The sequence below is a fragment of the Meriones unguiculatus genome, chromosome 1, assembly GCF_030254825.1.
Source record: "Meriones unguiculatus strain TT.TT164.6M chromosome 1, Bangor_MerUng_6.1, whole genome shotgun sequence".
NCBI classification, from domain to species: domain Eukaryota; kingdom Metazoa; phylum Chordata; class Mammalia; order Rodentia; family Muridae; genus Meriones; species Meriones unguiculatus.
In genome coordinates this window covers 123,361,533-123,380,155 of record NC_083349.1, presented here as the reverse complement: position 1 = coordinate 123,380,155, position 18,623 = coordinate 123,361,533, and the positions used below count along the sequence as shown (strand labels likewise).

The window sequence follows — 18,623 nt, the reverse complement described above, 5'->3', positions numbered from 1 at the left end:
TGGAGGTCCTGGAAGGCAGGAGCTCTGGGCATCTGAGGCCTGTAGCTGCGAGGAGGGAAGAAATGGAGGCCTAGACCAACCAACCGCAGCCCAAGAACTCCAGAGGCACGTGAGAGGCTTGGCAGTGAGTAGCCGCTCTAATACATATTCCCTCCTTCACACAGGCCCAGCACCACCTTACAACGGCTAATGTCTCCTTCAAGACTCCCTGACTCTGCAGAGCCTTTCTCCTTCTGCCCACCCTCAGCAGCATGCTAGACCCATCTTCCTTGAGTCTCACAGACTCCTGAGTCCATCTCCAAGGGTCAAGCTCAGGTCTCCATAACCCAGCTCTGACCCTCTTGTCATCAGGCTTATGTATGATCTTACGAGGCAAAATCGGAAATAAAGAGGCAGAAGGAAAAAGCACTTAACTTTCATTGACAGTAAATATCCAAGGGTAGAAATGGCTGCTTCCACCAATGGTTACGTGCCTGGTCGCTGACTGAAGCAGGCAAATATTTAAAGAGGAGTCTGTGAGTCACATGGACCACCCTGCAAGAACACACAGAAAACAAGCTGCAGGATGTCGTCTGCTAGCCCACCTGTCCCAAACCAACCTGTGTGAGACCTCAATTCAAGCCTATGTCTATGTCTCATCCTCTGAGACGCCCAAGCTACAAAGGAGAGAAGCCAGGCCCTAAACTCAGCCCAGAGGGGCACCACACACACCTCAGAATACTTTGTGATTCTAAGTACAGACATTTTAGGTCGGGCTCTATGACAGAACCGTGTGTGGATGACAACAGACAGACAGACAGACAGATGGGTGAACAGACAAAAAAGCTACCCAAGTACATCAGAGCATAACCACGTTAAGAATTTAGAGAAAAGATGGATGGTGGTGGCGCACGTCTCTAACCTCAGCACTCAGAGAGGCAGAAGCAGGAAGATCTCTGAGTTTGAGGCTAGCCTGTTCTACACTGAGAGAGTTCCAGAACAGCCAGGAACTCTGGCTGTTCATAGAGAAACCCTGCCTCGAAAGAAAGGAAGGATGGAAGGGAGGAAGGAAGGAAAGGAAAAATAAGAATTAAGAGAAGAAAATGGTCCTAAATGATGGGAAGATTAAAGAAGAGTTACAAGGGAGAGGATCAATGTTGTTCAGTGAAGAAATTAGGTATTAATTAAAATACTATATAGAGCAGACTTCAAAAATACTTGAAATACTTTCCTGCTTCTCTGTTTTAAAATGTGCCATAACAACCTTGATTATGGCAACTGCACCAATCCTTAAGGGAAACTGCCTAGATGTGGACCCTCAGCACACACCCCCTCTGAGCCACACGCTGGACACCATGCTAAGCTGTGTGGAATCAAAGAGGGAAACTTAATCTTTATCCTGGACATGAGAACGGAGAGAGAAGCACACACTGAGTCACTCCCTCATAGGACGAGTGTCCTCTCCTCATACTTGACACAGACACACATGGGCCAAAGCATGACCACGTATCACAGAAACCCATGTCTGTATCACTCTACCGCTGACCAAATGCCACCCTCAAAGAGACACTGAAAGCCTTTGAATCAACACTGCAGGAAGGGGCTGCTCACATAGATTAATTTTCTCAGTGAACATGAGCTCATAAATTACACGGTGGAAAAAAATATTTGTTTGTTTGTTTGTTTTTCGAGACTGTGTAGCCTTGGCTGTCCTGGACTCGCTTTGTAGACCAAGCTGGCCTGGAACTCACAGAGATCCGCCTGCCTATGCCTCCCAGAGTGCTGGGATACAGGCCTGTGCCACCGAGCCCGGCCACAGCAAAATTTACAATCTATTTTCATGGCAACTTTCCTTGAGGGATTGCATGGTCCTCAGCCCATCGGAGCAGAATTTCCCTGATTCGGTCTCAGGTCCTGTTGCTGTTTTAGTTTGGGGAGTGGGGACTGCTTTGACGTTTTAGGGACCAACACCAGGGCTTCTTCTGCACTGGGCAGACTGTCTCACAGTGTCACCTCCCAGTCTCTGACTTCGGGTCTTCTTCATGACAACCATACATCAGGCGGAGATGCTAGCCACGGCTAGCTGCTTCCCCGGGATTCCTAGGGCAGGGAGTAGTCTTGCCCTCCTGTTCTGGACTGATTCTCATCTCTCCTTCCCACTGGCCTCCGCTACGGAACACAGACCTGCGCTCTCTGCAGCTCCCACATCACTGTGCTTTTCTTGTTCACCCCCCAGCTCTCATGCATGCCTGCCCGGTGGCTGACAGCTTACTTCAGCTCATAGTGCATTTTCCTTTGGAAAAACAGTTAACAAATGTCTGAAATACCCATTCATCTGCTGGTACTGCTACTCCATAATCTAGCCCAAACCTGGCAGAGTGTCAGCTGCATACTGAGTACTGCAGTCCACGCTGTGTCTGGGGCAGAAATGGAAGCTCAGAACGAGACTAGCTCACTGGCTAGTATATAGATGCGTGAAGGACCTGGGAAGGCCCATAAATTAAGAGAGCAAATGAAACAGGGGCCCTTAAGGGATTTCATACTAATGACAACTAAAGCCATCTTGTCCTAGGATCAATCAAGCCCAATCTTACTTTTTGCTTTGACCATAAAGATATTGTGCACTCTGAAAATTAAGCTCCAACACAGCTATCAAAGATAATAAATTATGGGAAAAGATAGAGCAACACATCTCAGCTCTGGGGGGCTGTGAGGAGGCGGGGCGGTGGGAGCGGAAGCTGAAGCCAGTGTTCACTGTCACTGCTGAGTTGCTGCAGAGATGCAGGGGGTCTGTTGCCAGAAATCCCGAGCTACAGTTTCATTCTAGAGTTCCATATGGTAGGACCGCCCTCTCTGGCAGACAACATAGCCATGGTGGGGGTGGGGGGGGATGGAAATATACTCGGAGAAAGAGAAGGGGAGACAAACCCAGGCTCCAGACATTGCAGCCTAAACATCCTGAAGGGGGAATCTCTCTCTTTCTCTCCCACCTGGCAAACAGACCCAGAACCTTTTAGATCTTCCAAATGGCAAGCTGGTGCCTGACAGGCTTCGGATGAGGTGAACAAAAGCCACAGGTTCTGACAGCCTGACTGCGGGGTTAGTAAAGGGCACCATTCGTTTCCAAAAGAGAACAAACCCGGGAGAGCAAACAGTGAGACCAGGAACGCAACCTTGACCTTCGGTGAACAGAGGCTGCCCTGAGAGAATAGGTCAGGGAGATGCCCCTGGAAAGAGAACCCCAAAGAACAGGCCCATTAACAATGGGGGATACAAAGTTGGATGTTGCGGCGAGCACACAGCTTTAGTTCCCACTGGACCAGGAAACAGGCTAACTCCCAAACCCCACAGCCAAATGAGGCACGTATCTCAACTATACCAATAAGGGCAGGCACGTCCCTAATACCATCCTTTTCGGCCAAAGGCAACTGAGTCTTCCCCGTTTTCCAGTACATAGAAAACCCAAATGAGAAGGAAGATGGATCCAACTAGATAGAAGCCATTTCGGCCACACATAAAAATAGTTTAATATTAAAGTCTGGGCTGGAGAGATGGATGGCTCAGTCGGTAGAGGTGCCTGCAGACATGCCTGACCACCTCAGCTCAGTCGCCAGGGCCCTCAGAATGAAAGGTGAGAACAGACTTCTTAAGTTAAAGGTTCTCTCTACATAGCCTCAGCTGTCCTGAAACTCACTATGTAGACCAGACTGGCCTTGAACTCAGAAAGATCCACCTGCCTCTCTCTACTCCCCAAACTCTGTGATTAAAGGAGTGTGCCACCATATCCAGAAGAAGAAAAGACTTCCTAAAGTTGTCCTATGATCTCTACACACATGCACAGAACACATACACAATAAATAAAAGGTTTAAAATAGATCTAGGTCAATCATTCAGTATATTATTGAGCTACTATTCTGTAAACCAACTGATAAATGATTAAGACCTAATCCAGCAATTAGACAAGAAAAAGAAATAAAGCAGCCAGCTCATCTTTCAGCTACCTCTATCTATGATATCTCATTGCCAAAAAAAAAAAAAAAAAAAAAAAAATTCCTGTGACTATACACACAATACACTACGAGCCAGGAAATAAATTCATCAAATTGCAGCTTAAATTAGTATACAAACATCAACTGTATTTCTATAGACTAATGATAATCCAGAAATGAAATTAAGAAAACAATTCCATTCACAACAGCATCCAGAAAGACAAATTTAAGAACAAATTTATCCACAGTAATGCACAGATGTGTGTACAATAAAAACCACAAAACAATGCTAAATCAAAAAGACTTCAACGGAAAAACGTCCCAAGTGTATTGGTGAGGTGATGCAAGGATGTTTTACTGGCGTCCGTACTCCTCAAACTGATCTATGGACTCCTCGCTGGCTTATTTGCAGATGCTGAACACGCTCTTCCGGAACGGCGGGGGATCCAGAACAGCTGCGGCAATCTTAGGGAAAAACAGTTAGAACTCACACTTCCTCCTTTCAAAACTAACCCCTAAACCTACAGCAATGGAGCTTGCCTGGTAGATACAAAGGGCACTGGAATAGAGGAGAGAGTGGCTGATGTTCATCAAAACTTCTAAATGTATCTTTTCAGGACTGGAGAGAAGGCTCAGCAGTTCAGAGTACGCCCTAGTTCGCTCTTTCTATGGCTGTGATGAACACAATGACCAAAAGGGACCTCGGGAAGAAAGGGCTTATTTCATCTTTCAGCTTACAGTCTATCTCCAAGGGAAACCAAGGCAGGAACCTGGGGACTGGAACTGAAGCAGAGACGTGGAGGAAGACAGCTTACTGGCTTGTTCAGCCTGCTTTCTCATCTAGCCCGGGAATACCAGGGGTGGCCCTACTGCAGTGGGCTGGGCCCTCGCACATCAATCACTAATGAGGAATATGGCCCCCAGACTTTCTTACAGGCCATTCTGAGGTAGGCCACTCCTCAGCTGAGGTTCCCTTTTCCCAGAGGGAACCGCAACCCTAGGTTGCGTCAAGGTGACAAGAAACTAACAGCAGAGTGTGAGAGGCTCTTGCAGAGGACCCCAATTTGGCTCCCAGGACCCAAATCAAGCAGCTTACAGCTAGCCTCTAACTCCAATTCGAGGGCACCTGAGACGGTCTTCTGAACTCTGGGCACTGCACTCATGTATGTGTGTTCACACATACACGCATACATAACTAAAAATTCTTAATCCTTTTTTAATGTTTTATTTCAAAGGATGCCATGAGATGACAATCCAAAATGGGAGCATTTGGAAGGCACATCTGATTACTGCCTCATTTCCAGAATATATGAAGTGTGTGTGTACAACTCAATAATAAAAAGACAAGCCAATATGAAAACAGGCAAAGGATTTGAAAAGTCAGGCCTCCAAAAACAATATATATAAATAGCCTCAGGCACATGAAACATGGCTCGACATCATTAGTCATCTATCCATCAAGGAAACGCAAATCAAAGAAACTGGAAGTGAGATGCAACTTCACGCCCGGGAGAATGGACATAATCAAAAACGACAGACAATAATGAGCGATGACAGGGGTGTGGAGAAACTGGGACACTTACACATGGCTGGAGAGAATGCAGACAGATATACCCGTTTTAAAGTCTGGCAGTTCCTTGGCCCTCACAAACTTCAATACAGAGTCACCCTATGACTTAGCAAGTCAGCTCCAAGTGAGAATATACGCCTACACTATAGCTTGCAAAAAATACTCAGTGCATCATTCATAATGGCCAAAAAGCAGAAATAATTCAAATATCCACCATCTGATGGGCAAAAAAGAAAAAAATGTGCTGCAACACACAATTCAGCCATTAAAAGGGGCAATGTACAGCTTCGTGCCACAACATTAATGAACCTTCAAAATACTAGTTAACACAAAGGAAGACAATACAAAAGGCCACGTAATGTTTGAGTCTGTATAGATGTCTACAGTAAGCAAATCCATAGAGGCCAAAAGCAGATCAATGAACACCAGAGTGAGGGAAAGGGGGGATGGAAAGTGATTGCTAACAGGTGTGGGGTTTCCTATTTTTTTTTTTTTTTAAAAAAAAAGAAAGTTCTAGGATTGAGTAGTGGGGTTGACTACCCACTGGGGATATACTAAAACTCGCAGTTGGATACTTTAAAACAGTTCTTCTCCACCTGTGGGTCAGAGCCCCTTTGGCAAACCTGTGTCACCCAAATGTTTACATTACAATTCACAAAGTAGCAAAACTATAGTTATGAAGTAGCAATGAAATCAATTTTACAGTTGCTTGTCACCACAACCTGAGGAACTGAATTAAAGAGTCCCAGCACTAGGAAGATTGAGAACTACTGCTTTACAAGGACAGGGGCAATGAGAGGAAAGCAAAGTCTTTGAAGATAGAACTGACCTGGAACACACTACACCATGACGCTAGGCTGGCCTGGAACTTGAAGCGACCATCCTGCCTCATAACAGGTGTGCACCATCATGCCAGAACAATTTTATGACATTTCGTATTTTTTTTATTTTTTTTAAAGCAACAATAAAAAAGTACCACAACAAGACAAAGAAATGATTCTAACCTAAATCAAACTTGAAGATAGATGGTTAAGCGCCTCCCCTGCCTTTTCAGGACTACAGAGTAGCCATTTCTTGCTGATATTTATTCCTATCTAGATTCAATATATGTGACACAGACAACTATGGGGATTTCAGGCTGGAGAAGATGGCCCCAGATCATCCAAATCCCTATTGTGAGAGAGCAGATTTCCTGGATGAGCTCAGTCACACAATAAAACAGAGGCCCACTCAGATCTGAAACCCAGCCCTCCTAACTCCCTGGCTGCTGCTATCATCCCACAGCTCAGACACAACCGGCAGACACGAAAAACTGATGCCTCGTGAGATGGCCTATCTTCTAAGGAAGAGCACACCACCCCTCCTCCATCTAAATTAACCTCAATATAAGAAAGTCAGGGGAGCCGGGCGAGGTGGCGCACGCCTGTGATCCTAACACTCAGGGAGGCAGAGGCAGGCATATCTCTGTGAGTTTGAGGTGTATCTCTGTGGTCTACAAAGCGAGTCCAGGACAGCCAAGGCTACACAGAGAAACCCTGTCTCTGGAGGGAGAAAAAAAAAGAGTCAGGGGGCTGGACTGATGGCTCAGAGGTTAAGAGCAGTTTCAGATCTTGCAGAGGTCCCATGTATAGTCCCCAAGGCCCCACACGGGGACTCCTACCACCTGGAAACCCCGATCCGGATCCGATGCCTATTCCGGCCTCCTCAGGCTCTTGTAAGCACAAGGCGCACATTTACTCTCTCAGGCTCACATACACAATAAGTAAAGCAACTAAAGAAGTAAATACATTTTGAAAGAAAGTCGGCGTTCATGCAACAAACGTTCAGTAGTCCCCACACTATCCAGTGGCCACAAAACCCTGTGATTGTAAACACGACCTGCCTTTTGCCAGAGAGATACAGAACAAGGCAGAATCTAGAGACCACGCATGTAGTCCACAACTTTCAAAAAAACCATTGGCAAACCAGCAACAAATTCCAGCCAGCAGTGAACCCGACAGAATTCCGGATCAGGTGACAACTGTCATGGTGACTGCAAAAGTACCTTGACATTTGGAGAGGGACTCTCTAAAGGGGGTAATGGAGGAGGTGACCTCCAACGTCTCAAAAAATACAAATATAAACAGCCAAGTGGTGCTAGAAAGTGACGTGTATTCTCACCCAGCCCTCCTCTGCTGCAGTCCTAGCCAGCAGTCATCCCTTCAAACCCAAAAGCTTGTTAGGAATGAGTGAGGGGGTTTCAAGGGAGTAATACACACAACTCTCCCAAGTCCCCTCACAGACAGTGGGATGCCGACTCCTCCCTGCCAGGTTCTGCCTGGACCTGTACATCTCTGAACCATCCTTCAGGGCCACCTCCCGCACACAGGTCTGCTGGCCTGGAAGATGCATTCTGAGTCTGTTCACTATGAGGGCCTTTGGATACACAATCCAGATTGGTTTTTGGAACCCACAGCCCTAGGAGGCCACCTGGATCGTTTAACAAATCACCATGTGGCACTGAAGGCCATTCAGTAAACACCTCTAGAGGCTACGCCCAGAGTCTCACCCCTGGCACCATATAAACCAGGCATGATGGCACAAGCCTATAATTGCAGCCCTCAAAGGCAGAGGCAGGGGGATTAGAAATCCAAGGTCATTTTAGGCTATATAAAGTTCAAGGCCAGCCAACCTAAAACACAAGGGACCCTGCCTCAAAAATAAACAAGAAATGTAAAAGCCCTCTAAAAAGGTCTCTAACCCTAACTGCCTCCCCAAGGGTTAGCTTGATAGCCCTGGCGGTGTCAATCACACTTCCTCTCAGTGGACAAGGAAGACTGGCCTGTAGAGAGCAGTGGACACCAACTTACACTGAGAATGTCCACTAGTCAAAGGACATTACAGAACTAACGAGATCCTCACTAAATCCTCACATGGCCAGGATTCTTGCTCTGTAAACTGCTGGAACCCCAGGGTCACATGACTCCACTGAGCCTCAATTTCTTTAACTATGAAAAAAAATTCAACCTATCTCAAAAGGAATAATCTTAAATAAGCATGTTTCATTTTTTTTCTTGTTTCTCAATTATTTTTCTTTATTTTTTGCTGTAGTATAATTACATCATTTCCTCCTTCCAAACTGTCCAAAAGTGCCCTACTTGATCTCTTTCAAATCCATGGCCTCTTTTTTCATTAACTGTTATTTTTTTACATATATATATTACTAAATATGTGAACACAATCTGGTCAGTCTGTATAACTTTATATGTATGTTTCAGGGCTGACCATTTGGTATTGAGCAACCAATTGCCATAAGCACATTTCTTTTTTTCTTTTTCTTTTTTCCAAGACAGAGGTATATAGCCTTCGCTGTCCTGGACTTGCTTTGTAGATCAGGCTAGCCTCGAACTCACAGAGATCCGCCTGCCTCACATCTGTGAGTGCTGGGACTAAAGGCGTGCCCCATCACCACCCAGCTATAAGCACATTTCTTTTTTTTTTTTTAATAATAATTTATTTAATTTCATTTCATGTGCATCAGTGTGAAGATGTCAGATCCCTTGGATCTGGAGTTACAGACAGTTGTGAGCTGCCATGTGAGTGCTGGGAATTGAACCTGGGTCCTTTGGAAGAGCAGACAGTGCTCTTAACCATTGAGCCAGCCCTCCAGCCCCCGAGCATATTTCTTAACACAGAATTAAAGCCCATACAAATAGTGGTTATTGTCATCATCATTGTTGAAAAAAAACACTTAATGAGAAACAAGACAGTCCTTAAAAGCCTGCTTGTTAAGATTCTAAGACAAGGGAACCCATCATTTGAAGACATTGTCTTCATCAACCACCTGATATTATTGGCAAAGCCATCACCAGCATCCAGTAGAAAGATGGCATCATTAATAACACCCTTGGCAAGGCAGCCTCCTGCCAGGGCGTGAGCAATGGCTGGCCACCGTCCCTGCAGAGCTGGGCTGGACAGGACAAGAAAAAGGAAGAGCTTCCCCAGGGAAAAAGGAAGGAAACAGAGCAGGACCCCCACCCCAGGATCTCCCAGAAGGCCCCACTCACAAAAAGCAACAGAGCCCATTCACTACAGGAGCAAGAGAGACTGCACGGACCCACAGGCCTCAGTGCAAAGGGTTTTCTTAGGCACCAGCTCTACGGAACAGGTGGCTGTAGAAACAGCGGACAGTGATGTCAGAACGCTTGATCTGAGTTCTGGGAGGAGGAAGAGTTCAGATCCCAGAACCCACATAACTGCTGGGTGGACATGGGAGCCAGCCTGTAATCCAGGGGCTTGGAAGGTAGAAATAGGGGAGCCTAGGAGCAGGCAGCCTGTATTTGTGAGCTCTAGGTTCAACTGAGACCCCATTTGTCAATCAAAAGAGACACCTGATGTCACCCTCAGTACTCCACACATACATGTGAACACACATATGGACATGGAAGGAGAGAAAATCTTGGCCCAAATCCAGACTCCAGTTCAGCCTAGCTCTGTGAAGTCAGTAAGGTAGCCAATCTTCTCAAGGCTTCAGTAACACCCAGTTATATTGAATGATGTCTGGTACTCAATAAAGCCCAACAAACACAGAACACGAAGAAAAGAAAAACAACATCTAGCATGCTCTGCCAAAACAGCTAGCCCGGACATAACCTTACCAGAACCATGATGTCCGTCAGGGCTCCCTTGCCCCCCTGAGTGGAAGGTGCCTGGGAATCTACCATTATTTCCCACTGAAGCTTGTCCTACATCAAGGCCAGCATATAATAACATGTTAAACAAGAAACATGTAAACAGAAGAGCTGGCCTGCAGAGGCCACCGGGTTGTGGTCATAACTACTAGACTCTGAGGTACAATTGTAGGCCTGGTGAACTCAAACGCATACTACAGGAACAGAGAAACTGCCCAAGGCCTCACCATGGGGCAGAAAGGGTTATCCTGGTGGCAACAAAGTTAGGCAACTCCCCTACCCCCTGTACTACCTCACCAGCTAACTCAGCTGGCTCAGGGTGCGACTGTTCTCGGCTAGATTCCCCGAAGCAGCTCATGACACCAACGATAGTGATATGGTCTGGTTTACAGAGTTGGCAAAGAGTCGGTCACCCAAAGTCAAACTTATAACATCCTATCACCAAGCTTGGAATCCTTAGTCTGAACTTGAGGGGTCCATACATTTGGACGGGGTGGGGGGGGATGTACGTGTGTACTCATTATTAGCGTCTAACTGAAATGCAGCCTTTCTTCAGCTGGGGACCGGATGAAAGCAACACACATCCCAATTAGTGTCAGTCAGTGTTACCTGAGACTGATAAAAGGTGTCACGATACCACACGGTAATTACTAGCAAGGTCACACTATATTATTTAAACTCATAGGACCCAACAACTGAGGTACTTATTAGACCCAAAAATAAATCTACACATCATTTTTTTAAAAATCACATATCAGTATGCCGTATCTTTTAAAACGTTTTACAAACTGAATTTGGTATAATTGGTTTTCATTTGGAATCCTGAGTTTTTATTCTACACGTTAACCTCTTTCTGCAGGGCCCCTGTAACACTCCCAGCATTCAGAGACTGAAAGGGAGCACAGAAGGCCAGCCTACTCTACGCAGTAAGACTAAAGAAAGAACAAGAGAAGTGAAGAGTCCCTCTAAAAAGAAGTACACTGCCAAAGACATCCATGGCACAAAAGGGGGGAAAAACCCTAAAAGTTAAAATAAAGTTCCACACACAACCTGAAAGCCAGGCCTGTCCTCTTTCACAGCCCTGGCATTTGACAGTGACTCTATATGCCGGGTAGCTAAAAACACTTATGAAGAAATAAACTCAACCAAATTCCTTTGGAAGAACAATCATCCTCATAAAAGCGCAGCCTCAGCAGCCCAGTCTTAACTCGAGGTCCCTTTATCCCACAGCATCACAGACACACTAAAACCACAAAGGCAGAGGAAAGAGGCCCCGGCAAGCCATCCGCTTTGAAGCCCCAGTCATGGGGTCACATTCAGGAATCAGGTCTGAATGAGCTTCTCTCATTTCAGTAGGGAGAGGAGAGTTTGGGTGGCTAGAAAAAGGAGCGCATGCCAAGGAACAAGAATCACCAGCCAACACCCGCCCAGAAACAGCAAAGGCCCCTCAGCCCCCGCCACGCCTTACCCGCCTGTGCAGTAAGACCAGTGCCTGCACAAGTCCTACAGCCAGCCATGCCGCACAGTAGGCCTGTGCCACTGCCACTAAGCCATGCTGCACAGCGCCAGCTTCACCTTGGGGCATGAGCTACACTATTTGCACCACACCATGCACACACTTGGCATCTGCCAAAGGATTCTCCCAGTTCAAAGGTCACTTGGCCTTCTGCGCCACCTCGGCACCCAAATGACTGCAACAAACCCCGCCCACCTACTCCCTCTCTGGTCTTTCCTCTTTTTCTCCCAGGTCTAGGAACAACCACTGCCATGTCTTTAAAACGCAAACTAGCGGCTGGAGAAATGGCTTAGGGGCTGAGATTGCTTCCTGCTCTTTCAGAGGTCCGGCGTTTCATTCCCAGCATCCACAACCAGGCAGTTCACAGCTGCCTATAACTCCAGCTCCCACGGGTTGTGGTCTCTGAGGGCACCTGCGCATGCTTGTCACATACACATACAGAAAATAAATAAAGTAAAAAAATAAATCCGAAAGAGGAAATCAGACCACGGGAGTCTGAGCCCCAAACTCTCCACACTACAACAAAAATGCCAATTCTCTCCCCAAGGCAAAGCCCACGGTGATTCGGCCCTAACTCAACCCTCCACACTGGCCTCTCCTCTCTCTCACCTGCCTCCGATCACTGGCCTTCTGACAGCCCTAATACGCACATCTTTGGTTTTTTCCTAGGCTCCTCTGTTCACAGGCCTTTCAGCCTTTTGAACAGGCAGCCTGAGCATTCCAGACTGCTCAAAGGTCACCTCTGCAGAGAGGCCTGTCCCGATTTCAGTTTCCTCCCCTCCAAAACCACTTTCTACCCCCCGTATTATGCATGACCTTGACTTGTCGTGACCAGGCACAGCATTACATAATCACCTGTCTATCAGTGATTATCGACTAGGGAGGAGCCTTTTAAAAAAATGTGGAGGCTCTAGGCCTCACCCAAATCATTGGAGATCAGAATTCAGGAGAGTGGGGCCAGATTCTTCCAGTCCACAGGAGGCCCCCTCCCCCACCAGGCAACTCCCGTGACGACTCAGGGCAGCCTCCAGCAGTCCCTTCAAGCCCTGGTTGCACATACCGCTTCTGAGAACTCAGTTAAAATGCAGGTTCTGACTCCACAGCTCCACAACGGGATCTGGGGTTCAGCACTGATGCATCTGTCTGGTGAAGCAATTTCAAGTCGCTCGTCCACAGAACTCCTTGCAAGTACGTAGAACTAAGTTCTAAATCTGCAGCATTCAACACGGTGGCCACCAACCCATGAGGCCACCAGGCATCTGAAACAGACTGGCATTTCTAAGGAGCTGACTTCATCCCACACTTGGCCATCAGCGCAGACTGTGTGTGGCCCACGGTGGAAGGCATCTACAAACTCTCAGTCTAAGTAGCCTTCTACAGACTGCCTGGATATGAAAACCCCACCGAAGGCCTGTTTGGTCACCAGCTCAAGAGTGGATAAACATTTACCTAAGGTAGGGGCACAGATATGTAAGACTGGATTAAACCACCTTGGAGCCTCTTGCGACACACCTCCATCCAAGGTCCTCTCCACCCACAGCCCCAACCACATGTAAGTAGAGTCCCAGCCTTGGTCTCCTACATCAGTCACCATAGGTGTTCATACAGACATGCCTTCATGTCACCTGAGTGCATTCACCTGCCTGGACGGCCAGTCTCTCCCCACTGGACCACCAGTTCTTTCAAAGAGAAGGGATTTCTGATTCCACACCAGCAGGATTCCACAGACCCCCAGATGGCCAGCAGCAAGAGCTAGAACCCACAGGGGGTGGCATCATGGTACTTCTAATCATAGAAGAGAAACTGAATTCAGCTGGCGGGGGGGCGGGGGGCAGGGAACAGTTCCATCCTAACCAATCCAAAATGTTCCAGACACATCAATCCAGACTTCAGGGAAGCAAAAAGTAGGCCTATCCCCTTCCAAAGAATATAAACACGCTGGGAAAGAGGTGGCGGCCTTCTGACCATAGATCCAAGATCTGTTAAGTCTGGTATTCTGAAGGAGCTGGTTTACAAACAAGTCACAAAGGACTACAACTCTGAATCAAAAGCCAGGCCTGTTCCCACTGGAACTGCTGGGCAGAGCCTGGCCCGGGAACAGAAGTTCCCCCGGGAATCCGTACAGTCCAGATGTTCTCTCTCCCCGTGCAGTCAGAACAGCAAAGCGATTTCCAAGGTAACCAAGGACAACAGAAGAAGAGAATCATGGCCCCGGAAGGAAGAAGATTAAATTTTAATACTTAAGAGTCAGTATCAAATTTATTTTTAAAACTACATCAATGTCAAATAAGCAAGGCAGAATGGATGGAGCTATGAAGAAGTGTCAGCTAACAACATGACCACCCCAAGAATGCACACAGGTTTTCTCTACTTCAAGAGTATTCTGAGGTAAACCAGGGGCTTAAAGAGACTAAGAGATGGAAATAAAGCTGGAGGTGAGCAGCTCTGTGTTCCGATTTATGCCACAGCTACTTGTTTCCTCCTTTATTTCCAAAAGCACAAAGCGGCCCCACGCTTTGCAAAGTTTGCTAAAACTGCGCAAGATAATTACTTCACCCAGAGAAAGTCATCACAAAGTGAAAAGTTTCAAACCAGCCACACTCTCACCTGCTACCAAGACGATAAACCAAGATTTCAGAGAGAATGCACGGGGACTGGGGAGACAGCTTAGGGGGTACAGTGCTTGCTACACACGCTTGTGAACCTGCGTGCGGGTCCCCAAGACTGAGCTATACAGCTCCCTGCCCCCCAGAGGGGGAGCAGAGACAGGTGGTGGAGAACCGATTCAGGAAAACACCACAACATCAACCTATGGCCTCCATCAGCTCACCATTGAGTGCACCTGCAAATACCTGCACGCACACACGCACGCACACAGGAAGGAGTACAACAGTTCAACATTCATACAACAGTGCATCCATTTCCTCCTCCCTTGCTCCATTCTCATTCCAGGGTCTGTATATTAACTACAGTGAAATCGGGTAAAGCAGCTAACATTCAATAAATCAGCTGTCTGTTGGGTACGGTGCCACAACCTTCAAAAACTAACATGATTATCTAGACTGGGAACTGGACTGAAAATGGAAAAAAAAAAGGGGGGGCAGGGTCTCATCCCAAGTCGTACAACTGAAAAGTGAGGGAGCCTGACTTGTAGGTGGCTGACCTGGCAAAGGGGCCATTTAGAGAATGCACCATTACTGAGTGTTAAAGCTGTGTAGTTTATGAAATCAGCACGGGGCCAAGTTCAAACTCCACTAACTGGGTCTATAACATGAACTAATCTGCTAGCCTCAAGTTCCTCACCTATAAATCAGGGACAGAGATTGAACACAACATATATGACAGCTGTGGAACAGGCCCGGCACTAGCTAACGACCGATGTTCTAGCTGCAGGTATTCAAGCCAAGAAAGCCTATTTCAGTGAGAACGTGACTGTGGCCAGACATACCCTCCACTGGAAACGAGCACGATTGCCAAGGTCAATTGGCTTTAAATCACCTTACTAATTACGTAATTCATTTAAGCAGGGGACCAGGGACATATTTTCAAGTCATATTTCTGTGACATGAGTAACTCCATGTATGTCACGGTACCCCCTCGCACGTCTCATCTCAGCATAAAAAGATGTTTGCTTAAAATCCCAGTATTAAGAGCATCGTTTGTTAGTACATTAGACACAGAACAATTTTTTTTGTGCTGGAAGTGAACGCTAAGTAATCGAGCAGGGAAAAGAAAGCACTCCATGCTGAGTCCTTTCAACTTGCAAAGTCGTTCCAACTCCAAGTTCACACTCACAATATCCTAGACTGGATACTGGGTTTACTTAAAATGAGATAAGCCTGCAATGATTTTCATTTTCCCCTGCTTGCAACTTGAAACCATTCTCTGCTTCGGAGGCCGAGGGAAACAAGCCTGCAATTTAACAAATTGACCAAAGCCAGTCTCTCTTTAATCTGCTCAGTAACTGAGCTCTTGGGTAATCTCCTGCACTGCATGCAAAAGCAGCTTCGGGTTCATCCACTGTAAACTAAAATTAATCAGAGGGAGGGTATGCCGTATTTAATTTCAACTCCTATTTGCCTGGTTTCCCAACATCAGCCAGTGTTAAGAACATTTAACTGACACAATACAGAGAGGAAAGCATAATAACTTTACAAACACAAGCTTTCTTTTAAGGACATCACACACAAAAAGCCCCCTCCCCACCCTTTTCGATGCAATCATTTTCATAAGCATTAATGATGTATTTTCAAAACACTGACTATTTTCCTAGAGCTTTTCAACTGGTACTTATGGGGGAGGGGCTTCCCATGTGTCAATCCCCCACCTGCCTCATCTAAAGGCGTGTGTGAGCCATGCTGACAAAAGTAGAATGAAGCAATCCGTACATCAGTGAACTCCACCACAAAAGATTCACAGGCAGATCATCTGGAAGAGGGGTGAGAGAAAAGAGAGGAGGCCAAAGGAGAAGAGAGGTACCCTAGCTATACTTCCAACAGCAGCATGCTGAATCGAGCATTTTCCATTGAGTCTAGTCTTGACTATGTATGTCTACAAAGAAAAAGATTTTACACTAAAGAAAAACAGTCTAGTTGGTTTTTTTTTTCTTTCTTTCAAGCAATTCTTAATAGCAGGCGCTTTGTTCAGGCAAGGGGAAAGAATTTAATGGCACTGCTTAAATTTAAAGCTCTCTGAAGACCAACCCACCTACCCACCCCCAACCGCTGGCACAAGTATTTCAAAATATCTACCCCAATCTTAAGATTGTGGCCAAAGGAAATGTACTCATCGGTTCACTACTGCTACACGTGTGTCTTGTACTCCGGTTACCTATTGTGAGCCCAGCTGGACGCACAAAGCCTAGGGAGCGAAAAGATGCGACTGTAAACTCTGTCTGGGAGGTGAAAAAAAAAAAAAAAAATGAGGGAAGTGAAGCTATCTCAAGCCGGAGCCAGTCGGGGTGTCTTCCATGCCTGCTTTAATTTTCAACCCAACCTGCTCACTCCTGCAGTGCCTCTTCCCGGGATCTGGAGAGCTCGCTGCTTAGCCGTTCAATACCATGACTCTGCAACTTGAAAGCCCTTACTAAAATCAGGCCTTTTCCAGGTTAAGGTCAAGGGAGATGATCATTCTACCAACAGGCACCACACAGGTGGCCCAGGAGCGGCTACCCGGGGCCTTTCGGACCTCAAAGCGCCGGCTCTCCACATCCTCGGCAGCGCTGCTCTGCGGCACGCAGTGGGAGCTGCCAGGCCTCCCGGGCTGGGGTGGGCACCCCCCTGCCTGAGCAGCTTCGGGGGTCCCCCTGGACCTGCTCCGCTGTTGGCTCAGGGCGCACAGCTGCCTCCGCCGGGCCACTTCTGGAACAAGTTGGAGAGGTCCGCGCCGGGGGACCCATCACCAAGGGGCCCGCAGAGCTCGCAGGGGTCCCCGGCTCGCAGCCGCCACGGACTCCGCGGCCGAAGTTGACCTCGGGGAAGATGGGAGCAAAGGACCTGGAACCCAGCGAGGGAAAAGAGAGCAGACAGGAGGGTTCTCCCCAAAAGGCCCAAGGTGGCCAAGCAGCCTCTCCCCAGAGCCACCTCTCAGGGAACAAAGGGCTTCTGTGTCGGGCACTGCTGGCCCGGCTGCGTCCGGCTCTGGAGGACCAGAAACTTTTCCCGGGTATGGGCGCGGGCGCCGGGCACCGGGCATCAGGCACCAGGCGCGGAAGCCTGGCCGGTCCCCAGGGCGCAGCGCGATCCCCGCCGCCCTAGCCTCCCGCCCCGCGCCGCCGAGGCTGCCGCTCACCTCCTCGATGGCCGCCACGGTGTTCCGGCACTGGGCCGTGCGCGTGGTGAAGCTGGAGGCCGTGGGCGCCTTGTAGTCCTCATGGGTCTCGGCCACGAATTCCGACACGGAGATCTGGTCCGGCATCGCCGCGGCGCCCGGGCGCGGACCGACGCCGCCTCAGTCGCCCAGGGCGCGGGCTCCAACCCCGCCGCCGCCGCCGCTCCGGGCCGCGGACAAAGGGGAGCGCGGGGCGCGGAAGCCGCCGCAGGGCGCGGGAGCCACCGCGGGATGCGCGGCGGGAGCAGGGGCGCGCGCAGCCCGCAGCTCTGCCCGCTGTGCTCCGGGAGCCGCCGCCGCGTCCTCTCCGAGCGAGCCCAGACGCGGGCGCGCACAGCCGGCGGGAACTGCCCGCCACCCAGCCGCGGGCCCCGACGCCTCCTGCGGAGAGGGGCGGGTCCCGGCCGAGGGGGCGGTGGCCGGCGGGGCGAGGGGCGGGGCGGGGCGCAGGCCCGGCCGCCAATCGGTGCGCTCGCCGCCACCGCGCCGCGGGGAAGCGGAGGCCGCAGGAAGGAGGGCCGTGCGCGCTCGGGGCCCTCCAGCCTCTGCGGGCCGCCGCATTGTGTCTGCCTTCGGGGCGTACAGGGGGTTCGAGGGCGCCCCCTCACCGAGGCTGCGGTGCCCGGGCCCCTCCGCGCCCGCCCGGAGCGTTGGCGCACATTTCCCAGTGGGGGTGAATTGGAACCGAGGGCACCGGCTTCGCGGCTGGGCAGAACGCCATCCTTCTGCTCCCCAGTCCCACCCCTGGGGGAAGAACACCCCCCACCCCCCGCAAATTCCCCACCAGAACCTCAGAGAAAGAGCAAACGAGAAGACAGTGTGGGTAGCTCGCCCCCTACAGGATGGTGAAATCCACCGGGGCACCCCTTCTGCCCCTAGCGGGACTAGTGAGGGGACAGTTTGGGATGGAGTGATAGGGCCAATGTTCTCTCTGTTCGCCTCCTCAGAACTTTAAGAAGCCAGGTAAATACGGGTATTTTGCATAGAGTTGGCCGGAAATCACATGGTATAAGGATAAATAGGAATTCAAACCCATGTCCTTCGACTTGGAGCAATACTTCCAACTGTCA

At 48.8% G+C, this 18,623-nt stretch overlaps 1 protein-coding gene across 2 annotated transcripts in view; it reads right to left on the bottom strand.

Moving 5' to 3' along the window:
• Positions 1 to 17,934, bottom strand: part of Asap2 (ArfGAP with SH3 domain, ankyrin repeat and PH domain 2) — a 150,364-nt gene extending 132,430 nt beyond the window's left edge. For both annotated transcript variants that reach the window (XM_021661436.2, XM_021661448.2), the window contains exon 1: positions 17,515 to 17,934. In XM_021661436.2, the coding sequence (XP_021517111.1) occupies positions 17,515 to 17,640 (126 nt within the window). In that variant the 5' untranslated portion in view covers positions 17,641 to 17,934. The remainder of the gene's footprint in view (positions 1 to 17,514) is intronic.
• Between the last annotated feature and the right edge of the window lie 689 nt (positions 17,935 to 18,623).